The following is a 22,612-nucleotide window of genomic DNA, read 5'->3' on the forward strand; positions in this document are numbered from 1 at the left end:
TAAGGACTTAAGATTCATGAGCTCTATAAAACAACACTATTTTTCAAACACCCGGTATGCACCATGCTTGGCATACAGTAGGAGCTCAATAGCTACTTGCTCTTATAATTTGATTTGTTTCCCTTTCCCTCAGTTTGCTGGAGATGGAGAACAAAACACAACCTACTGGAAATAGGAAATTTCCAGCAAACACTTGAGGCAAGAGATGGCTAGACTGAAATCTGATCCTCAGCACTTGCATTTGAAATATGCTTTACTGTAGGAATTCTTGGGGGAAAAAAGTACAAAAATACCAAGAAAACAGAGAATCCTATAGGTTCTTTTAAAAAATATAAGCATAATCAAATTGCCCCAGGGAAACGCAATGAAATTGCTTATAATATACTATGATAGAACCATTTAAACTGTCTTAAATTTATGTAGATTTGACTCACAAACATTTTCTATTTCTAGGTTCACTTAGAACAAGTAGATATAAATGACCAGCTCATATATGCCTTCTCTACAAAGAATGGTGGCTATAATAAAATAGGAAGCCAAGGAGAATGCATTACACAAAATCAATGGGCCAGCTTGAAGAACATAACTCTGAAATTAAAAAGTAAAAAATTAGGTAATCACCAAAAAAAAAAACCACCCAAACACCCTGAAAAACACACCAAGTTGCACCTATATTTCATTAATAACTCATTCTATGTTACTTTCTAATGATATGCCTCATTGTTGTAATAGAGGATAGTGGTTTTTTCCGTTTTGTTCTTTAGTTTGGTAAAAAAGTAGAAAGTATCTCAGTATCCATAACTGTGAGAAATCTAATTATAATCATGATATTCCAGAAAATCTAACTTTAACAATAAAATTTTAGGACAAAATAAAGTGCCTAGAAGATCTGATCTTTTACGTCTGAATCTACAGAAGCAACATGAATGTCCTCTACCCTTAAAGATCACTTGTAATGTAAGAGCTGGAAGAATCAGTCATCTAGTTCGGCACCCTCACTAGACAAGTATAGAAACTGAAGATTAGAGAAATTAGTGACTTGCTAAGGGTCATATGGTGAGTGAGCAGGCAGGTTAGATAGAACTCTCTGCACTGTATCACATTACCTCTAAGAAAACACAATTCAAGAAAAGAGGAAGAGAAAGGAAAAATGGAGGGAGAGAGAGAAAACTAAACTATCTACTTGGTTATTTTAAAATTTACTCTAGAAGATGTATTACACTGGTATAAGGAAAACAAGCATAAAATATTTTTTAAATACATAAAGAAGAGGAAATGAAAGGATCTACCAGTAAAATAATATATGTTTACAGAAAATTTAACAGCTGTTATAAAGACAAAAAAATTTAGATGATTTATGGCTAACAGAATAAATAAGTCTTTCAAATCCATCAAAAATTTGCTTGTTCTGTGACTACCCTTGAGTTTTCAAGACTGTGTGAACATACAAGTATCTGTGAGTTTATCTGGCTTTAGGAAGATCTTACACTCCTTGGAAAGGATGGATCTATATTGGCCACTTTACCATGTTCACTCTATCCTGAATAGGTCTCCCCTAGACTACTCCCAAACATAAGCTACATGCTTGGGCTCTGGCACTCTCCTGGCTGTTTCTGGAATAAGAAGAAATCTCTCTTGACAGCCAATAAACTGAAACAGTTGATAACATTTTAACCTTAATAAACAAAAGGAAAAATATTCTAAATCTGATGAATGTAAAAGAAAGAATTTATTCTGATTTCTATACCATGATAAAGCATCTTTTAGTTGCAGTCCAGATCAGTAAACACCAAAATGTCAGTGCTTGGGGTGCCTGGGTGGCTCAGTCAGTTAAGCGTCAAACAATGGCTGAGGTCATCTCAAGGTTTGTGAGTTCAAGCCCTGGGTCAGGCCCTGTGCTCACAGCTCGGGCAGAGCCTGGGGCCTACTTCATATTCTGTGTCTCCCCTCTCTCTGCCCCTCCCTGCTCACACTCTTGTCTCTCTCTCAAAAATAAACAAACACTGAAAAACAAAAAACATAAAAAAAGTTAATATGTCAGTGCTTGAAGGGCTCCTTAGAGTTAATTTAATTCCATATTTTCATTTTACAGATTAAGCAAATTGAAACTCAGAGACAGGTAGTAACTTGTGCAAAGCCACACTTTCTTGGAAGCTAATTTTTTTTTCCAGGTATAGCGTGTAGGTATTGGTTATAGGAGAAAACTTACTTTAGAAAGTATGCACATTAATTTAGTCTAGGGAAAGCAGCACATTCTAGGGGAGTCTAGGAAGATGGAGATAGACAGGTTATAATTACTCAGAAATTCCAAGCTTGTTTCCAAAGCTGCTATTCCATGGAACAGGGAGTGGTTCAATGAATGTTAACAAATGTGGGTGGGGTGAAGGAGTGAGTTCAGGGTTAAGTAAAATTTGAAAACAGTGGATTGAACAAAGTAAAACAGGATTTTTAATATCTAACTTGCAAGGAGCCTTTAATACATTAAAAAAATTTTTTTTAACATTTATTTATTTTTGAGACAGAGAGACAGAGCATGAATGGGGGAGGGGCAGAGAGAGAGGGAGACACAGAATCCAAAGCAGGCTCCAGGCTCTGAGCTGTCAGCACAGAGCCTGATGCGGGGTTAGAACTCATGGACCATGAGATCATGACCTGAGCCGAAGTCGGACGCTCAACCGACTGAGCCACCCAGGTGCCCCAAGGAGCCTTTAATACATTAATGTTAACTGAGAACATTAGTGGTAGAGTGGTATGTGTTGGGTTTCACTAATTTACCTGGGCCTGAACTTCTTTTTTTTTTTAGCTCATACTTATTAACATCTCCCTTAATAGTGTACTAACGAATACATATTAAGAAATCTGTGCCCATTATCTTTAAACCCAGACATCAGAAAACCAAGCATTTTCAAATTACAATACATTGCTATCACTTTGTTCCCACTCAAGGTTGCAGCTTTTGATAATCTACCCTTGCTCTGTATAATTCAATCAATCTTACTGGAACAGTGACAGAATACAGAAATTGGGCCACTTTAATCCAGAGTTGCCAAAAGGCTGAAAATGTACATGTTCAGAATTCAATTCAACACATATTTATTCAATATCTACCAAACACAAGGTACACAAATTCATCTTTCCAACCATTTATATCTCTTTTTCCTCTCTTTCAATGCTTTCAGTTTTACTAAGTTAATTTATCACTACAGTATCTCCCTTCTTATCAGCCCTGCTACATATTAAGCTATTAGCATTTTAGTTCCATTTCCCCAGCATCTGGGGAAAATGACTCCTAGGAAAGGAAAATACAGCAGAGAACTAATCGACCATACATTTTTGTTTTCTGACATACCAATTTTATTTTAAGGTGCTTTCAAACACATCCATTTTATTTCAAGGTGACCTAAATTTGCATCTCTATACTTGTATCATGACTATTAAAACAATTTTTTAATTATTTTTTTAAGAATCTGTTTATACTCATTTGATCTTCGCTAGAGAATTTTCATTTACTAGGAAAGTAGCATTACAATCACAGTGATTTCTCTGCAGCCAAATAGATTAAAACTAGTACCTCTTGAAAGTCATCCATTCCTGAAAAAATATTAGGCCCTTTATTGGTTCTTCCCCCACGGTCTTTGCGTTTGATTTTCTTCGGCAAACCACGTCCACGACCAACATTAAAACTTTTAACCCTCTGTTCAATACCTAAAAGAGTTAAAATGTACTTCAAATATTACAGAAAAACAACGCAACTGTCAATCTATTAGCTTATAAGGAACAGCATATTTTAAATAGTATATAATATACAGTGCATTCTTTTTCTTTCTCTCTAGATTCAATGAAAAATATTAATTAAGTTTTTCCATTTTACTTTCTGGGTATTGCTTTTCATTTTTTTCTTTTTAAGGGATGTTAATGATAATAAGAAAGCAAGGCACAAGAATACACATGACTAGAGAAGTTAAATCTAGTTTTGTTCTTTTTAATTTTCCTTAGAATAAGAAAACAGTTTTTCAGAGAATTAAACATTATATTCATCCCTAAGGAAGACATTATAGATATTAGCGATTAACTTGACCAAATTGAGTTTCTAGTGATAATTTTGAATAGATATCACATATATTTCCAAGTAAAATTTATACTTGTCTTACTTTTTAAAAACTTGGTATTAAAAGTATCTAAAATTACCAAAATTAAACATTAGGATAGAATACAGAGTATTTCTCATTTTACCAAAGTCCCAAAGAACTAATATATTTTCTTACATATTACGTGATCTTAAACCTACAAAACAGCAAATAAATATATGAAAAAATGTTTTTATCAAAAAGAGTCAAAGAAATTAAAAATTTTAAATAACATCAATTTTCACCTTTTCAAAGAATAGGGTTGGTAGGGATTTGGAGAAATTGGCATTTTCACACACTGGCATGCTGTTAAAAAATTGGTCTATCAACTTTTTGTAAATCAACCTTGGTATGTGGATTAAAATTCTTCAAATGCGTGGCTACATCTTTTGACTCAATTCTGCATTTCAGAATTTATTCTTAAAAAGTATTTGTGAAGATGTTCTCTGAGACATGTATAAATATGCATGATTAATCACAGAATTAAAAAAAAAACCTGGGTGCAACTTAAATGTTAAGTAGCACTTAAATCTCAAGTGGTTACTGTTACACAAACCTAAGACTCTGTTAAACAAGTTATCGTATATCTATTTAATTGAATAGAATGCAGACATTAAAAGCTACTTGTTAGCGGAAGAATGAGATATACTTCATAGTTAAGGGAAAAAACAAGTTAAACAGCATGCATAATTTTTTGTTAAAAATAACTGTCAGAAAGATTCTGGAAGAATGTACACCAAATATACTAATAGTCACTGTTTTTGGGTGTAGGGATTCAAATTGCTTTTGTTTTATCTTTGATCTTTGTTGGGTTATTGTTTCCACACACAGAAAAGGTTTTCTGCATTTGGCCATGTATTACTTTCATATTTCAGGGGGAGGAAATGAATGTCAAAAATAAAAGAATACTCAATTCTTTAACAGAGCAAACAGGAAGAACTTGAAAGGGAAAACCCTAGGTGGGAATGGATGAGCGAAACCTCTCTATGTTCCCTTATTCCCCAAGTGGAATGATTCCTGACACCACTATGTCTAGACTTCAGGAACAAACTTAACTAATTACAATAGCATATGCACAGGCAAATTCTTTTCCTTTTTAGGTCAGCAAAGCCTGGATACATATTTTTCAAAGGAATTTTGCTAGGAAATCAAGAAAAAATAAAGTCATAAAAATTACCACATTTACTCTTAACTCATTCCTTTTTTCAACAATAATTAAAGTATAGTAACATAGGGTTTGGGTGCTCACTGCTTGACTTCAGCCTCATCTTACTCCAGTTTTCATGAAGCAGATACTGAGTGGACAGTTCTTAAGGTTGATCTGACCCTTATGTGACCCACAGTTTCTATGGCAACTTGCCATGCTCTCTCCAGGCACCATGTGCCTCAATACAGCAGATGAATTGATGATCACTCCAGAAATTTCTTTAGTTTATGTTCTTATTTCCAATCTTGAAGAATATCCATAATCCTAAGTATTAGTACATTTGCACAGCAAAGATGATCACCATCTTTTAAAGTCTAATAAGGGGCGCCTGGATGGTGCAGTCGGTTAAGCGGCTGACTTCAGCTCAGGTCACAATCTCGCGGTCCGTGAGTTCGAGCCCCGCGTCGGGCTCTGTGCTGACAGCTCAGAGCCTGGAGCCCGTTTCGGATTCTGTGTCTCCCTCTCTCTGACCCTCCCCATTCATGCTCTGTCTCTCTCTGCCTCAAAAATAAATAAATGTTAAAAAATAAATAAATAAATAAAGTCTAATAAAAGAATAGCTTCTTAGAATTCTCTCCTTACAGGTCTAAAATATAAAGCAATGCATAGAGTAACAGAAACAACTGAAAAAGGTAGGCTATTTTTTCAGTAAACTGGTATTATACAAGGAAAGGGAAAAAAAGTAATGGGAAAATTGTTTTACATTTTTATATACTTTTAAAGTATTAGGGTATCTTTCTAACTCAAATATTAAAATACTATGCAGATTAAAATATTTGTAGATGTTTGTCCTCAAAATCTAAAATTAAAGAAAAAAGAATTCGGGAACCACAGGAATAAGCCGATCTTGAGAAGGGACTAAGAAATTTAAGTTTTTACTCGATTGCTACCTGCTGTAATAAGGTTCCCATATTAAAACACAGCCTGACAATTTCACACTTACCTTGCTGAACTTTCATTCTTTGTTTTTTCCCTGGTTCTTTAGAAAATGATCCTAAAGCAGTCGTTGAGGTTTCTTTAGCTTGTCTGTATTGTTTCAGCTGACTGGCAAAATCTTCCTCTGTTTCCTGACTGTAGGTACCAAAGTTGTCATCACTGTAGGTACTGTACTCATCATATTCTTTACTTCTAAATTTTTTGTTATGTTGACTCTTCTTTGATGTCATGTAGCTTCCTGATAAATGTCCATGCTAAGTGAAAATAGACAATAGTTATCAGGATTTTTCAGCTATATAAATGAATTGATAGTAACACAGGACATCTTTTTTCCCCCCAGAAATCTGGAGAAAAAAAGGGGAAAGACAATTATAGTTCTGACTCTTGGCTAGTACTTGTCTATGACAGTATTTAAAACTAAGTTCAAAAAGCCAAGTGCTACTCTGGTATTATCAAACATTATAATTAATGTTCACAGATCCTTGCTGATGAGTGTGTTTTGTTCCCTTTTTGTTTTCCATGTCCGGTGTCTCCGTATTTGTACACAAAAGTATACTTAAAAATCCACACCATTATACATGAATTCCTTCTCTAAAAAGTTGAAAACATCTTTTGGAAAATATATGGGTACCTGGGTGGCTCAATAGGTTGGGTGTCTGACTCTCGATTTTCGGTCAGGTCATCATCTCACGGTTCGTGGGATAGAGTCCTGTGTCAGGCTCTGCACTGGCAGTGTGGAGCCTGCTTGGGATTCTATCTCTCCCTCTCTCTCTCTGCCCCTCCCCTGCTCACATGTGTCCTCCTCTCTCTTTCAGAATAAATGAACTCAAAAAAAAAAAAAGAAAATAAGGAAAATATAGTAAAATAGCTTGAGGTGGGAGAAAATATATATTCTCCTAACATTGTCCCAAATGACAAGTTTAAGCATCTTATACTTAACAAAAAAACTGTATGTGTGGAAATTTTAGAAAAAGAATATTCTTATTTCTGAGGTCTAACAAGGATTTCTCTAAAACTTAAAAACATCTAGTGAATAAACTGCTGTTGGAAACTATTTACTATACTATACATGATTAATTTTATTAGTAATTTATTTTAATAAAAGCATATGAAAAATAATACATTTTAGTCCTATAGTTTTATTTAATGGTAGTATTCAATTCTACCTCTATTCACTAAAATACTTTTTATTAGTTCTATCATATCTTCTGTCAATCTTTTAAAAGAAAGGAAGAAAAGATGCACGTAATTGCAATTTGAGGATCTAGCAAAAACCGAGGCCATGATTCATCTCCAGCTTAGCACATTTAAAATATAATGCAAAAATACTGCCTACCCTGGCATATTACCAACATGAGAATATGTGTTTTTAATAAAACGTAGAGAAATATTAAGATCTCTTCAGTAATTATAAAATAGAAAAAAAATAGTTAACTAAAAATATCAAATCAATTAGCTCATCAATTTTAAATTTTGAAGACATTGTATTAGATTTCTGATTTGTTTTAAGTAGTATTTTTAAAATTTATAAAAAATTTATAAACTGGTCTCATTTAGCACTTCAGAAATTCAGAAGGGGATTAAGAATTGCAGCCAAGGGGCGCCTGGGTGGCTCGGTCGGTTAAGCGTCCGACTTCGGCTCAGGTCATGATCTCACGGTCCGTGAGTTCGAGCCCCGCGTCGGGCTCTGTGCTGACAGCTCAGAGCCTGAAGCCTGTTTCAGATTCTGTGTCTCCCTCTCTCTCTGCCCCTCCCCTGTTCATGCTCTGTCTCAAAAATAAATAAATGTTAAAAAAAAAAATTAAAAAAGAAAAGAATTGCAGCCAAAGGGCAGTGTTTCTCAAATTTTTTATAAAAGTACTATGAAAATAATTGTTTAGATTAAGTTGAAGATTAATTTTTAGTTGAGCAGTGCTTATTTTTCCTTTTATTAAAAAATGTGATTCTATGACATACCAGACCAAATGGATTTCATAGATATATTCAGAACATTTTATCCTGAAACAGAATATACATTCTTTTTAAATGCACACAGAGCACTCTCCAGAATAGATCACATATAAGCCACAAAACAAATCTCAACAAATTAAAAAAGATCAATGTGTCTTTTCTGACCACAAGACAATGAAACTAGAAATCAATCACAAGAAAACCTCTGGAAAGATCACAAATACCTAGAGGTTAAATAACATGCTACTAAACAATGAACAGGTTAACCAAGAAATCAAAGAAATAATAATAAAAAAAAAAACATAGAGACAATTGAAAATGAAAACACAATAGTCCAAAATCTTTGGGAGGCAGCAAAAGTGGTTCTAAGAGGGAAGTTTACAGCAATACAGGCTTACCTCAAGAAACAAGAAAAATCTCAATAACCTAACCTTATGCCTCAAGAAGTTAGAAAAGGAAGAACAAATAAAATCTAAAACCAGCAGAAAGAAGGAAATAATAAAGATAAGGGAATAAGTGATATAGAAACTAAAAAACAACATATCAATGAAACCAGGAGCTGGTTCTTTGAAAAGCTAACAAAATTGATTAAATCTCTGGTCACTCATTTAAAAAAAAAAAAAAGAGTACTCTCATAAACAAAATCAGAAACAGAAGAGGAGAAATAACAACCAACACCACAGAAACACAAACGACTGTAAGAGAATATTGTGAAAAATACATCAACAAACTAGACAACCTAGAAGAAATGGATTAATTCCTGGAAACATAAAACCTAACAAAACAATCAGGAGGAAACAGAAAATTGGGACAGATTATTAGCAATGAAATTGATTCAGTAACCAAAAATTCCCAATAAACAAAAGTCCAGGGCCCAGATGGATTCACAGGTGAATTCTACCAAACGTTCAAGGAAGAGTTAACACAACAGCCAAAGTATGGAAAGAGCCCAAATGTCCATCGATGGATGAATGGCTAAAGAAGATGTGGTATATATATACAATGGAGTATTACTCGGCAGTCAGAAAAAATGAAATCTTGCCATTTGCAACTATGTGGATGGAACTAGAGGGTATTATTGCTAAGCGAAATTAGTCAGGCAGAGAAAGACAATTATCATATGACTTCACTCATATGAGGACTTTAAGACACAGAACAGGGGCCCCTGGGTGGCTCAGTCGACTGGGCCTCCGACTTCGGCTCAGGTCATGATCTCGTGGTTTATGGGTTTGAGCCGCACGTCGGGCTCTGGGCTGACAGCTCAGAGCCTGGAGCCTGCTTCAGTTTCTGTGTCTCCCTCTCTCTCTGCCCCTCCCCCCTCACGCTCTGTCTCTGTCTCCTTCAAAAATAAATAAACATAAAAAAAAATTCAAGACACAGAACAGATAAACACAAGGGAAGGGAAGCAAAAATAATATAAAAACAGGGAGGGGGACAAAACATAAGAGACTCTTAAATATGGAGAACAAACAGAGGGTTACTGTTTGTGGAAGGGGGGATGGGCTAAATGGGTAAGGGGCATTAAGGAATCTACTCCTGAAATCATTGTTGCACTATATGCTAACTAACTTGGATATAAATTAAAAAACTAAAATTAAAATTAAAAAAAATAAAATAAATTAGAGTTAATACCTACTCCTCTCAAACATCTCCAAAAAACAAAAGAGGAAAGAAAACTTCCAAATTCATTGTATGAGGCCAGCATTACCCTGCTTCTAAAACCAGATAAAGACACAACCAAAAGAGAACCACAGGTATCTCTGATAAACACAGATGCAAAAATCCTCAATAAAATCTTAGCAAACTGAATTCAACAATATGTTAAAAAAAATCATTCATCACATTCAAGAGGGATTTATTCTTAGGATGCAAGGGTAGTTCAATATTCATAAATCAATCAACATGATACATCACATCAGTAAGAGAAAGGAAAAAAATATGATCATTTCAATAGATGCAGGAAAAGCATTTGACATAAATACAATATCCATTCACGAAAAAATTCCTCAACAAAGCAGGTTTACAAGGAACATACCTTAACATAGTAAAGTACTTATATGAAAACCCAACAGCGAACATATTCAATGGGGAAAAACAGAGCTTTTCTGCTAAGGTCAGGAACGAGACAAGGATATCCACTCTCATCTCTTTTATTCAACATAGCGCTGGAAGTCCTAGCCACAGCAATCAGACAAGAGAAAGGAATAAAAGGTATCTAAATTCGTAGGGAAGGAGTAAAACATTCACTATTTGCATATGACACAGTACTATATAGAAAACCCTAAAGACCACTAAAAAACTACTAGAACTGATAAGTGAATTCAGTAAGGTCATGGATACAAAATCAATGTACAAAAAGCGTTGCATTTCTATACATTAATGAAGCAGCAGAAAGAGAAATTAAGAAAACAATCCCATTTATAGTTGCACCAAACATAATAAAATATCTAGGAATAAACTTAACCAAAGGGGTGAAAGATCTGTACTCTGAAAACTATAAAACACTGATAAAAGAAACTGAAGATGACACAAGCAAATGGAAAGACATTCCATGCTCATGGACTGGAAGAACAAATATTGTTAAAATGTCTATATTACCCAAGGCAACCTACACATTTAATACAATCCCTATCAAAATACCAACAGCATTTTTTACAGAACTAGAACAAACAATCCTAAAATCTGTATGGAACCACAAAGAACTCAAATAGGCCAAAGAAATCTTGAAAAAGAAAAACAAAACTGGAGGGGTGCCTGGGTGGCTCAGTCAGTTGAGTGAGCAACTCTTTGGCTCTGGTCATGATCCCAGGGTCATGGGATCAAGCCCAGTGTCTGGCTCTGCACTGAGGATGGAGCCTGTTTGAAATTCTCTCCCTCCTCCTCTGTCCCTCTCCTACTCTTTCTCTCTCTCTCTCTGAAAAATAATTTTAAAAAAAGAAAAACAAAACTGGAGGGATCACAATTCTAGACTTCAGCTTATGTTACTAAGAAAGCTGTAGTAATCAAAACAGTATGGAACCAGCACAAAGGTAGACACATAGATCAATAAACAAAACAGAAAGCCCAGAAATAAGCCCACAATTATATGATCAATTAATCTTCGACAAAGGAGGCAAGAATATTCAATAGGAAAAAGTCTCTTCAACAAATGGTGTTGGGAAAACCGGAGAGCTACATGCCAAAGAATGAAATTGGACTACTTTCTTACACCATACACAAAAACAAACTCAAAATGGATTAAAGACCTAAATGTGAAACCTAAAACCATAAAAATCCTAGAAGAGAGCATAGGCAGTAATTTCTCTGACATTAGCCATAACATCTTTCTAGATCTGTCTCCTGAGGCAAGGGAAACAAAAGCAAAAATAAACTACTGGGACTACATCAAAATACAAAGTTTCTACACAGCAAACAACCAACAAAACTGTTGAGTATTTTTTTTTAATTTTTTTTAATGTTTATTTATTTTTGAGAGAGACAGAGACACAGAGCATAAGCGGGGGATGGGCAGAGACAGAGGGACACAGAAGCTAAAGCAGGCTCCAGGCTTTGAGCTGTCAGCACAGAGCCTGACGTGGGGCTCAAACTCACAAACTGTGAGATCAAGACCTGAGCTGAAGTTCGACGCTTAACCAACTGAGCTACCCAGGCGCCCCAACTGTTGAATATTTCCAAAAAATAAATCTAACTGCAAATGATGAAATTTAGGTATCACATCAGTGTTTGATATATTAAATGGATTTAAAACCTTTGTCATTAGCCACAAAAATAATTCTAGCTATTAAAATATTCTGAGAAATGGCAGCTCCATTTATTCCAAAATCAACAGACACACTGAATATACAGATATATTGACCTAACTAGATAAAATTATTAACTAGAGTATAATCCTTTTTAAATTTTAAAAGATATTATAATAAACATCATTTATTCAATAGTTATTGAGCAACCTCAACTATAAAGAAGGCAACAGAATAATGAAAGGCAATAGAAAGAACTCTAACACAGTATTTTTTTTCTAAGCTTATAAGAAATTAGGAACACCAAATTAGGAAAAAGAATATAGCTCTGTCTACAGAGCTCTGTCTACAGAGCTGTATTCTTTTTCCTAATTTGGTGTTCCTAATTTCTTGTAACAGACTAGCAGAAACCAGAACTCAGAAAGTCTAGGGTTTTTCAGATAGGTGCACAATGATCTGAATACTCCCCAGTGTTCCTGAGAGCATCGTGATTTTTCTAGCATAAAATACGATTTATACTGAAGACTTTGTTCAGATAACACAACATGCCTAAGAAAAATATAAAGTATATCCTATTGTTTAAATTTTTTTCTATTTAAAACACTTCAAATAATTTTTGCACTTAAAGAGATAGATGTCACAAAATTTGTATGTGAAAGCTCTAACCCTCAATACCTCAGAATGTGAGTGTATTTGAAGACAGGGCATTGAAAGAGGTGATGAAGTTAAAATGAAGTTGCTAGGGTGGCCCTGATCCAATCTTACTGGTGTCCTTAGAAGAGGAAATTTGGACACACAGAGACAACAGGGATGTACATGCACAGCAGAATGACCATGCATGGCAGCAAGAAGGTGGCCATCAATAAGCAAGGAAGAGAGGCTAAACTGATCTATCTCTTATGGTCCTCACAGAAAACCAACCCTGCTGACACCTTGCTCTGGCACTTCTAGCCTCCAGATTACTAGAAAATAAACTTCTGTTATTTAAACCACTAGTCTGGGATATTTTGTTATGACAGTGGTGGCAAACAAATATATGCTGTATGATTTTCAAAGACTTGAAATTTGTGGCATAGGCCTACAAGAGGTTCACTTTAGACCCAAAGACATCTGCAGATTGAAAGTAAGGGGATAGAGAACCATCTATCATGCTAATGGACTTCAAAAGAAAGCTGGAGTAGCCGTACTTCTATCAGATACCTAGACTTTATTTATTTATTCATTAAAAAAAATTTTTTTTAATGTTTATTTATTTTTGAGAGAGAGAGACAGAGCACAAGCAGGGGAGGGGCAGAGAGAGAGAGGGAGACACAGAATCTGGAACAGGCTCCAGGACCCGAGCTGTCAGCACAGAGCCCGATGCAGGGCTTGAACCCACAAATCACAAGATCATGACCTGAGCCAAAGTCCGACGCTTAACCAACTGAGGTACCCAGGCACCATAACAACCTAGACTTTAAAACAAAAACTGTAATAAGAGATGAAGAAGGGCACTATATTGTAATTAAGGGGTTTATTCACCAAGAAAATCTAACAATTGTAAATACTTATGCCCCCAACTCGAACAACCCAATATACTAATCAATTAGTCACAAACATAAAGAAACACACTGATAATAATACCATTATGGTAGAGGACTTTAACACCCCACTTACAACAATGGACAGATCATCTAAGCAGAAAATCAACATGGAAACTATAGCTTTGAATGATACACTGGACCAAGTGGACTTAACAGATACATTCAGAACATTTCATCCTAAAGCAGCAGAACACACATTCTTCTTGAGTGCACATGGAACATTCTCCAACAGATCACATACTGGGTCACAAATCAGCCCTCAACAAGTACAAAAAGATTAATACTGTGCCATGCATATTTTCAGACTACAACACTATGAAACTTGAAATCAACCACAAGAAAAAATTTGGAAATACCACAAATACTTGGAAACTAAAGAACATCCTACTAAAGAATGAGTGGGTTAACCAAGAAATTAAAGAGGAAATTAAAGAGTACATAGAAGTCAATGAAAATGAATACATGATAGTCCAAAACCTCTGGGATGCAGCAAAGGAGGTCATAAGAAGGAAGTATATAGCAATCCAGGCCTTCCTAAAGAAGGATGAAATGTCTCGAATACACAGCGTAACCTTACACCTAAAGGAGGTGGAAAAATAATAGGAAATAAAGCCCCAAACCAGCAAAAGAAGGGAAATAATAAAGGTTAGAGCAGAAAACAATGATATTGAAATAAAAAAAAAAAAACAGTAGAACAGATAAATGAAATCAGGAGCTGGTTCTCTGAAAGAATTAACAAAAATTGATAAACCCCTAGCCAGATGTATCTAAAAGAAAAAGGAAAGGACCCAAATACATAAAATCAAGAATGAAAAAGGAGAGATCAAAACCAACACTGCAGAAATACAAATAAAAATAAGAGAATATTATAACCAATTATATGCCAATGAATTGGGCAATCTGGAAGAAATGGACAAATTTCTAGAAACATATAAACTATGAAAACTGAAACAGGAAGAAACAGAAAACTCAAACAGACTCATAACCAGTAAAGAAATTGAATTGGTAATCAACATTCTCCCAAGAAACAAGAGTTCAAGGCCATGGCTTTCCAGGGAAATTCTACCAAACATCTGAGAGTTAATATCTATTCTTTTGCAGTTGTTCCAAAAAAAAGAAATGGAAGGAAAACTTGCAAACTCATTCTATGGAATCTATTTGATTCCAAAACCAGACAAAGACCCCACTAAAAAGAAGAGCTACAGACCAATTTCCCTGATGAACATGTATGTAAAAATTCTCAACAAGATACTAGCAAACCTAATCCAACAATACACTAAAAGAATTATTTACCACAATTAAGTGGGATTTATTCCTGGGATGCAGGGCTGGTTCAATATCTGCAAATCAATGTGATAAATCACATTAATAAAAGAAAGAATAAGAACCACATGATCCTCTCAGTAGATGCAGAAAAAGCATTTGACAAAATACAGCATCCTTTCTTGATAAAAACCCTCAAGAAAGTAGGGACAGAGGGAACACACCTCTAGATCATAAAGGCCATATCCAAAAGACCCACAGCTAATATCATCCTCAATGGGGAAAAACAGAGCTTTCCTCCTTAAGTCAGGAACACGACAGGGATGTCCACTCTCACCACTGTTATACAAGATAGTGTTGTCCTAGCCTCAGCAATCAGACAACAAAAAGAAATAAAAGACATCCAAATTGGCAAGTAAGAAATCAAACTTTCACTCTTTGACACAACATGATACTGTATGTGGAAAACCTAAAAGACTCCACCAAAAACTGCTAGAACTGATACGTGAATTCAGCAAAGTCGCAGGATATAAAGTCAGTGTACAGAAATTGGTTGCATTTCTATACACAAAGAATGAATCAGCAGAAAGAGAAATCAAGGAATCTATCCCATTTACAATTGCACCAAAACCCATAAAATACCTAGGAATAAACCTAACTGAAGAGGTAAAAGATCTGTTTATGGAAAACTATAAAAAGCTTATGAAAGAAATTGAAGACAGAAAAATAGAAAAACATTCTATGCTCATGGATTAGAAGAACAAATACTGTTACAATGTCAATACTACCCAAACCAATCTACATATTCAGTACAATCCCTATCAAAATAACACCAACGTTCTTCACAGAGCTAGAACAAACAATTCTAAAACTTGTATGGAACCAGAAAAGACCCTGAACAGCCAAAGTAATGTTGAAAAAGAAAACCAAAGCTGGAGGCATCACATTCTGAACTTTAAGCTATATTACAAAGTTGTAATCATCAAAACAGTATGGTACTGGCACAAAAACAGACACATAGATCAATAGAACAGAACAGACAATCCAGAAGTGGACCCATTAATGTATGGCCAACTAATCTTTGACAAAGCAGGAAAGAATATCCAATGAAAAACAGGCTCTTCAGCAAATGGTGCTGGGAAAACTGGACAGCGACATGCAGAAGAATGAACCTGGACTGCTTTCTTACACTGTACACAAAAATAAACTCAAAATGGATGAAAGACCTAAATGTAGACAGGAAACCATCAAAACCCTAGAAGACAAAACAGGCAGCGACCTCTTTGATCTTGGCCGCAGAAATTTCTTACTTGACATGTCTCTGGAGGCAAGGTAAACAAAAGCAAAAATGAACTATTGGGACCTCATCAAGATAAAAAATCTGCAGAGTGAAAGAAACAACCAACAAACTAAAAGGCAACTGACGGAATGGGAGAAGATACTTGCAAATGACATATACAATAAAGGCTTAGTATTCAAAATCTATAAAGAACTTATCAAACTCAAAACCCAAAAAACAAATAATCCAGGGAAGAAATGGACAAAAGACTTGAACAGACACTTTTCAAAAGAAGACATCCAGATGGCTAATAGACACATAAAAAGATGCTCAACATCACTCACCATCAAGGAAATACAAATCAAAACGATAATGAAATACCACCTCACACCTGTCAGAATGGCTAAAATGAACAACTCAGGAAACAACAGATGTTGGCAAGGATGTGGAGAAAGAGGATCTCTTTTGCACTGCTGGTGGGAATGTAAACTGGTGCAGCCACTCTGGAGAACAGTATGGAGGTTAGTCAAAAAATTTTAAATAGGGCTTCCTACGACCCAACAATTGCACTACTAGGTATTTATCCAAAGGATACAAAAATGCTGATTCCAAAGGGCACATGCACCCCAATGTTTATAGCAGTGCTATTGACAATCGCCAAATTATGGAAAGAGCCCAAATATCCATTGAATGATAAATGGATAAAGAAGATGTGGTATATACATACAATGGAATATTACTCAGCCATCAAAAAGAATGAAATCTTGCTATTTGCAACAATGCGGATGGAACTAGAGCGTATTATGCTACGCAAAATAAGTCAGAGAAAGATAAATATATGATTTCATTCATATAAGGAATTTAAAAAACAAAACAGATGAACATAGGGGAAGGGAAGAAAAAATAAAAACAGAGAAGGAGGCAAACCATAAGGGACTCTTAAATACAGAGAACTGATGGTTGCTGGAGGGGTGTTGGGTGGGGGGATAGGCTAAATGAGTGATGGACATCAAGGAGGGCATTTGTGGGGCGCCTGGGTGGTGCAGTCGGTTAAGCGTCCGACTTCAGCTCAGGTCACGATCTCGTGGTCCGGGAGTTCGAGCCCCGTGTCGGGCTCTGGGCTGATGGCTCAGAACCTGGAGCCTGTTTCCGATTCTGTGTCTCCCTCTCTCTCTGCCCCTCCCCCATTCATGCTCTGTCTCTCTCTGTCTCAAAAATAAATAAACGTTAAAAAAAAAATTAAAAAAAAAAAAAAAAAAGGAGGGCATTTGTTGGGATGACTACTGGGTGTTACGTGTAAGTAATAAGCCACTAAATTCTACTCCTGAAACCATTACTACACTATATGTTAGTTAACTAGCTTGGATTTAAATATAATTAGAAAATAAAATAAAATAATATCTGCAGCATGTATATACATGTCTCTTTTTCCATACTGAAAATATAAAATATTTTTTCAAAATATCAGAAATCAAAGAGTAAAACTGAAAATTGCATTTCTCTCCTTAAAGGCATACCTCAAAACCACAATAAGAATGCCACTTCAAGGAAGAGCAAATATTGTTAAAATGTCGATACTACCCAAAGCCATCCACATATTCAATGCAATCGCTATCAAAATAACACCAGCATTCTTCACAGAGCTAGAACAAATAATCCTAAAATTTGTATGGAACCAGAAAAGACCCTGAATAGCCAAAGCAATCTTGAAAAAGAAAACCAAAGCAGGAGGCATCACAATCCCAAACTTGAAGCTAATACTACAAAGCTGTAATCATCAAGACAGTATGGTACAGGCACAAGAACAGACACTGAGATCAATGGAATAGAATGGAGAACCCAGAAATGGACCCACAAACATATGGTCAACTAATCTTTGACAAAGCAGGAAAGAATATCCATGGAATAAAGACAGTCTCTTCAGCAAGTGGTGCTGGGAAAACTGGACAGCAACATGCGGAAGAATGAACCTGAACAACTTTCTTACACTATATGCAAAAATAAACTCAAAATGGATGAAAGACCTCAATGTAAGACAGGAAGCCGTCAAAATCCTCTAAGAGAACACAGGCAAAAACCTCTTTGATCTTGACTGCAGCAACTTCTTACTCAACACGTCTCTGGAGGCAAGGGAAACAAAAGCAAAAATGAACTACTGGGGCCTCATCAAAATAAAAACTTCCACACAGAGAAGGAAACAATCAGCAAAACTAAAAGGCAACTAAAGGAATGGGAGAAGATATTTGCAAATGACATATCAGATAAAGGGTTAGTATCCAGGTTCTGTAAAGAACTTATCAAACTCAACACCCAAAAAACAAATAATCCAGTGAAGAAATGGGCAAAAGACATGAATAGACACTTCTCCAAAGAAGACATCCAGATGGCCAACTGACACATGAAAAAATGCTCAACATCACTCATCATCAGGGAAATGCAAATCAAAACCACAATGAGATACCACCTCACACCTGTCAGAATGGCTAACATTAACAACTCAGGCAACAACAGATGTTGGCAAGGATGCGGACAAAGAAGATCTCTTTTGCACTACTGGTAGGAATGCAAACTGGTGCAGCCACTCTGGAAAACAGTATGGAGGGTCCTCAAGAAATTAAAAATAGAACTACCCTACAACCCAGCAATTGTATAAATTGGATAAAGCAATTGGATAAATACTAGGTATTTATCCACGGGATACAGGTGTGCTGTTTCAAAGGGACATATGCACCCCAATATTTATAGCAGCACTATCAACAATAGCCAAAGTATGGAAAGAGCCCAAATGTCCATCGATGGATGAATGGATAAAGAAAATGTGGGGTGTGTGTGTGTGTGTGTGTGTGTGTGTGTGTGTGTATATACATATATATATATATATATATATATGTATATATATATATATATATATAATGGAGTTTTACTCAGCAATGAAAAAGAATGAAATCTTGCCATTTGCAACTACGTGGATGGAACTGGAGGGCATTATGCTAAGTGAAATTAGTCAGAGAAAGACAAATATCATATGACTTCACTCATATGAGGACTTTAAGAGACAAAACAGATGAACATAAGGGAAACAAAAAGAACATAAAAACAGGGAGGGGGACAAAACAGAAGAGACTTACTGGAGGGGCTGTGGGAGGGGCGATGGGCTGGGTAAGGGGCACTAAGGAATCTACTCCTGAAATCATTGTTGCACTATATGCTAATTTGGATGTAAATTAAAAAAAAAGAAGAAGAAGTAAAAAGTAACTACCAACAACAACAAAAAGAATGCCACTTCACACGTGTTAAGATGGCTATTATAAAACAAACAACAAAAAAAAAAAAAAAGAAGAGGAGAAGAAAACCTAAAGCAAAACAAAATAAAACAGAAAACCCAGAAAATAATGAGTTTGGCAAGGATGTGGAGAAACTGGAAAATCCCATGCATTGTGGTGGAAATGCTAAACAGTGCAGCCATTCTGAGAAACAGTTTGGTGGTTCCTCAGCAAATTAAACATAGAATTACTATATGATCTAGTAATCCCACTCTTAGGTATACAGTCCAACAGTCAACAGTCAAAAGGTGTGAGAAATTCATGTGTCCATCAACAGAGGAACAAACAAAATATGGTATATCCATACAATCGTATATTATCCAGCCTTAAAAAATGAAATTCTGATACACGCTAGATGAACCTTTAAAAAATTATGATGGGGTGCCTGGGTGGCTCAGTTGGTTGGGCATCCGACTTCGGCTTAGGCCATGTTCTCACAATTCGAGGTTTGAACCCCACATCGGGCTCTGTACTGACAGCTCAGAGCCTGGAGCTTGCTTCTGATTCTGTGTCTCCCTCTCTCTGGCCCTCCCCCACTCCTGCTCTGTCTCACTCTCAAAAATAAGGAAACATTAAAAAAAATTTTTTTTAATTATGATAAATGAAGTAAGTTGGACACAAAAAGACATATACAGTATGACTGCACCTATATGCCTACAGAGTAGGCAAATTCATAAAGACAGAAAGTAGAGGAAAGGGGGAAGTGAGATGTTCTCATTTAATGGGTACACAGCTTCTGTTTGGGATGATGAAAAAGTTCTGGAAATGGATAGTGGAGATGGTTGTACAACATTGTGAATATACTTAATGCTACTGATTGTATACTGAAAAATGGTTAAAATGGTAAATTTTATGTTATGTATATTTAACCACATTTTTAAAAAGGCAATACCTGAGAAAATGGAATGTCATAATCCCTGTAGAAACCAGCTCTTTTTTTGTGGGAACTTTCTGTGTGTTCAACATCTGAATCGAGGCTGTAGTCTGAACTATCATCACTAGACGGAGAATTATGCTAAAAGGGAAAACACAATTATGTTACATTTGCAAAAGGAAGAACATTTAACTAGTAACTAGATAGACTTGTTTCAGCCAGAAGTGCCAACCAATACACAGTATTAGCCTAGTAGGTTCTGAAGTATTCACTGAAAAATCCTTGCTCTACTACAGGCCACCACCACCCCAACTTCTCTAAAATTTTCTGAGGAAAAGTATATCTTCCCCTCTTCTTAGGGACTTAAGAGCAACATTATCATCATCATCCCTGTGATCCAAGGACCTGTGCTCCACTATGCTTAAAGTGATCTTAAAGTTAATCTCTAAAGAATAAAACTAGATCCTCAAAGAGGAACACAGAACATGAGTAGAGTATGAATTGATTTATTTTCACCTAAAATGGCTTTAGAATTCTTACTCTTTTGTGTAAGTACCCTAAAACTAAAAGATACCAAAACATTCCAAACTATAAATATGAAATAAATCCAACCCCAAAAATTGAACAAAAGTGAAATGGAAACCAGAAGGAACTGATAATGATGAGCAGATACCAAGAGTCAGCTTTTTAAAATATGTGTGCATTTCTTTAAAAAAAAGTCACCAAATCTCGATGTAGTCAAAGTAATTATCTTCTCAGGTTAAGCATTCTTTTTAAAGAATTCTTAAAAGTTCTTATCAGTGAAGATACTCAGTAAAAACTGGGTGAACTAAATTGAACTCGGATGCTTTTACAATAGAAGGATCCGTTTTCCTCTACGCCATTCTTTTTTTTTTTTAATGTTTGTTTTTGAGAGATCGAGACAGAGCACGAGCAGGGGAGGAGCAGAAAGAGACCAAGACACATAATCCGAAGCAGGCTCCAGGCTCTCAGCTGTCAGCACAGAACCCCATGCAGGGCTTGAACTCACAAGCCATGAGATCATGACCTGAGCCAAAGTCGGACATTAGACCAACTGAGCCACCCAGGTGCCCTCCTTTACCCTTTAATTCTTAAAGGTTCTTTTAAGAAAAACAAACTTTTCCTCCACTTTGTTCTTAAATGTTTTCAGGTTTTGTTTTGTGGTAGTGCTATTTCTGTTTTTGCTGATTTGATAGGTGATACGAAGCAATCTTTTCATAATTATGCTATGAAATCCTTCAAACTTAACTATCTACTATTTGTTAATTAGGGCTTGAAATAATTATTGCCCATTTAAAATTTTTTTTAATGTTTATTTATTTTTGAGACAGAACGTGAGCAGGGAAGGGGCAGAGAGAGAGGGAGACACAGAATGTGAAGCAGGCTCCAAGCTCCGAGCTGTCAGCACAGAGCCCGACGCGGGGCTTGAACTCACAAACCACGAGATCATGACCTGAGCCGAAGTTGGACGCTTAACCGACTGAGCCACCCAGGTGCCCCAATTATTGTCCATTTAAAAGCCAAGTTTGCTAAGTCACTAGCAGAAGTCAGCTCCAGTTCCAAGGAAAACCTTTCAGTTGAAGATCACAGAAGGGATAAAACTTGATTAAGAAGAAACTCAGGGGCACCTGGCTGGCTCAGTTGGTGGAGCATGTGACTCTCAATCTCAGGGTTGTGAGTTCAAGCTCCACGTTGAATATAGAAAATACTTAAAAATAAAATCTTAAAAAAAAAAACAAAATCAGAAACAGCTCAGACGAAGACAGTGCTTTAGGAAAAACCACCAGGGAAAAGAAGGTTCTGCTTAAGGGAGAAGTTTCTTCAGGCTACTCCAAAAAAGTGAGGCTAAAAAACATATTGACTTTAAGAAGACTATTATCAAAAAATATATACATGTGGCTCATATATAGTAATAAGTAATTATTACCTGAAATTAACAACTTGACTACATTAAAAATAGGTAGTAAGTAGAATATATCAGAAAAGATGGTGTATCACTTCTGAGATTATGTCATAAAAAAGACTACAATTTTCATCTTGGATGCTTTCTCTTGTTCTCTCTCACTCTTGGGTCACCTGCCTTGGGGGAAACCAGCTGACATCAATGAGGACACTGAGGCAGCCTGTAGAGAAGTCCACATGGTGAGGAACTGATGAGGCCCGCCAAGAGCCAAGTGAGTGACCACGGAACAGGATCCTACCTCTGTCGAGCCAGCCATGAGATGACTGAAACCTCATGAGAACAGGTGAGCCAGAATCACCTGGTTTAACTGCATCCAGTTTCCTGACTGACAAAAACTGGGAGATAA

General features: G+C 36.0%; 1 protein-coding gene across 2 annotated transcripts in view; it reads right to left on the minus strand.

Annotated features, from left to right (window-relative positions):
- Positions 1 to 22,612, minus strand: part of ZC3H6 (zinc finger CCCH-type containing 6) — a 73,511-nt gene that overhangs the window by 21,549 nt on the left and 29,350 nt on the right. For both annotated transcript variants that reach the window (XM_053200925.1, XM_053200924.1), the window contains exons 3-5: positions 20,301 to 20,423; positions 6,278 to 6,524; positions 3,572 to 3,705 (exon numbers count right to left, since the gene is read on the minus strand). In XM_053200925.1, coding sequence (XP_053056900.1) covers positions 3,572 to 3,705; positions 6,278 to 6,524; positions 20,301 to 20,423 — 504 coding nt within the window. The remainder of the gene's footprint in view (positions 1 to 3,571; positions 3,706 to 6,277; positions 6,525 to 20,300; positions 20,424 to 22,612) is intronic.

This window comes from Acinonyx jubatus, chromosome A3 (assembly GCF_027475565.1).
Source record: "Acinonyx jubatus isolate Ajub_Pintada_27869175 chromosome A3, VMU_Ajub_asm_v1.0, whole genome shotgun sequence".
NCBI classification, from domain to species: domain Eukaryota; kingdom Metazoa; phylum Chordata; class Mammalia; order Carnivora; family Felidae; genus Acinonyx; species Acinonyx jubatus.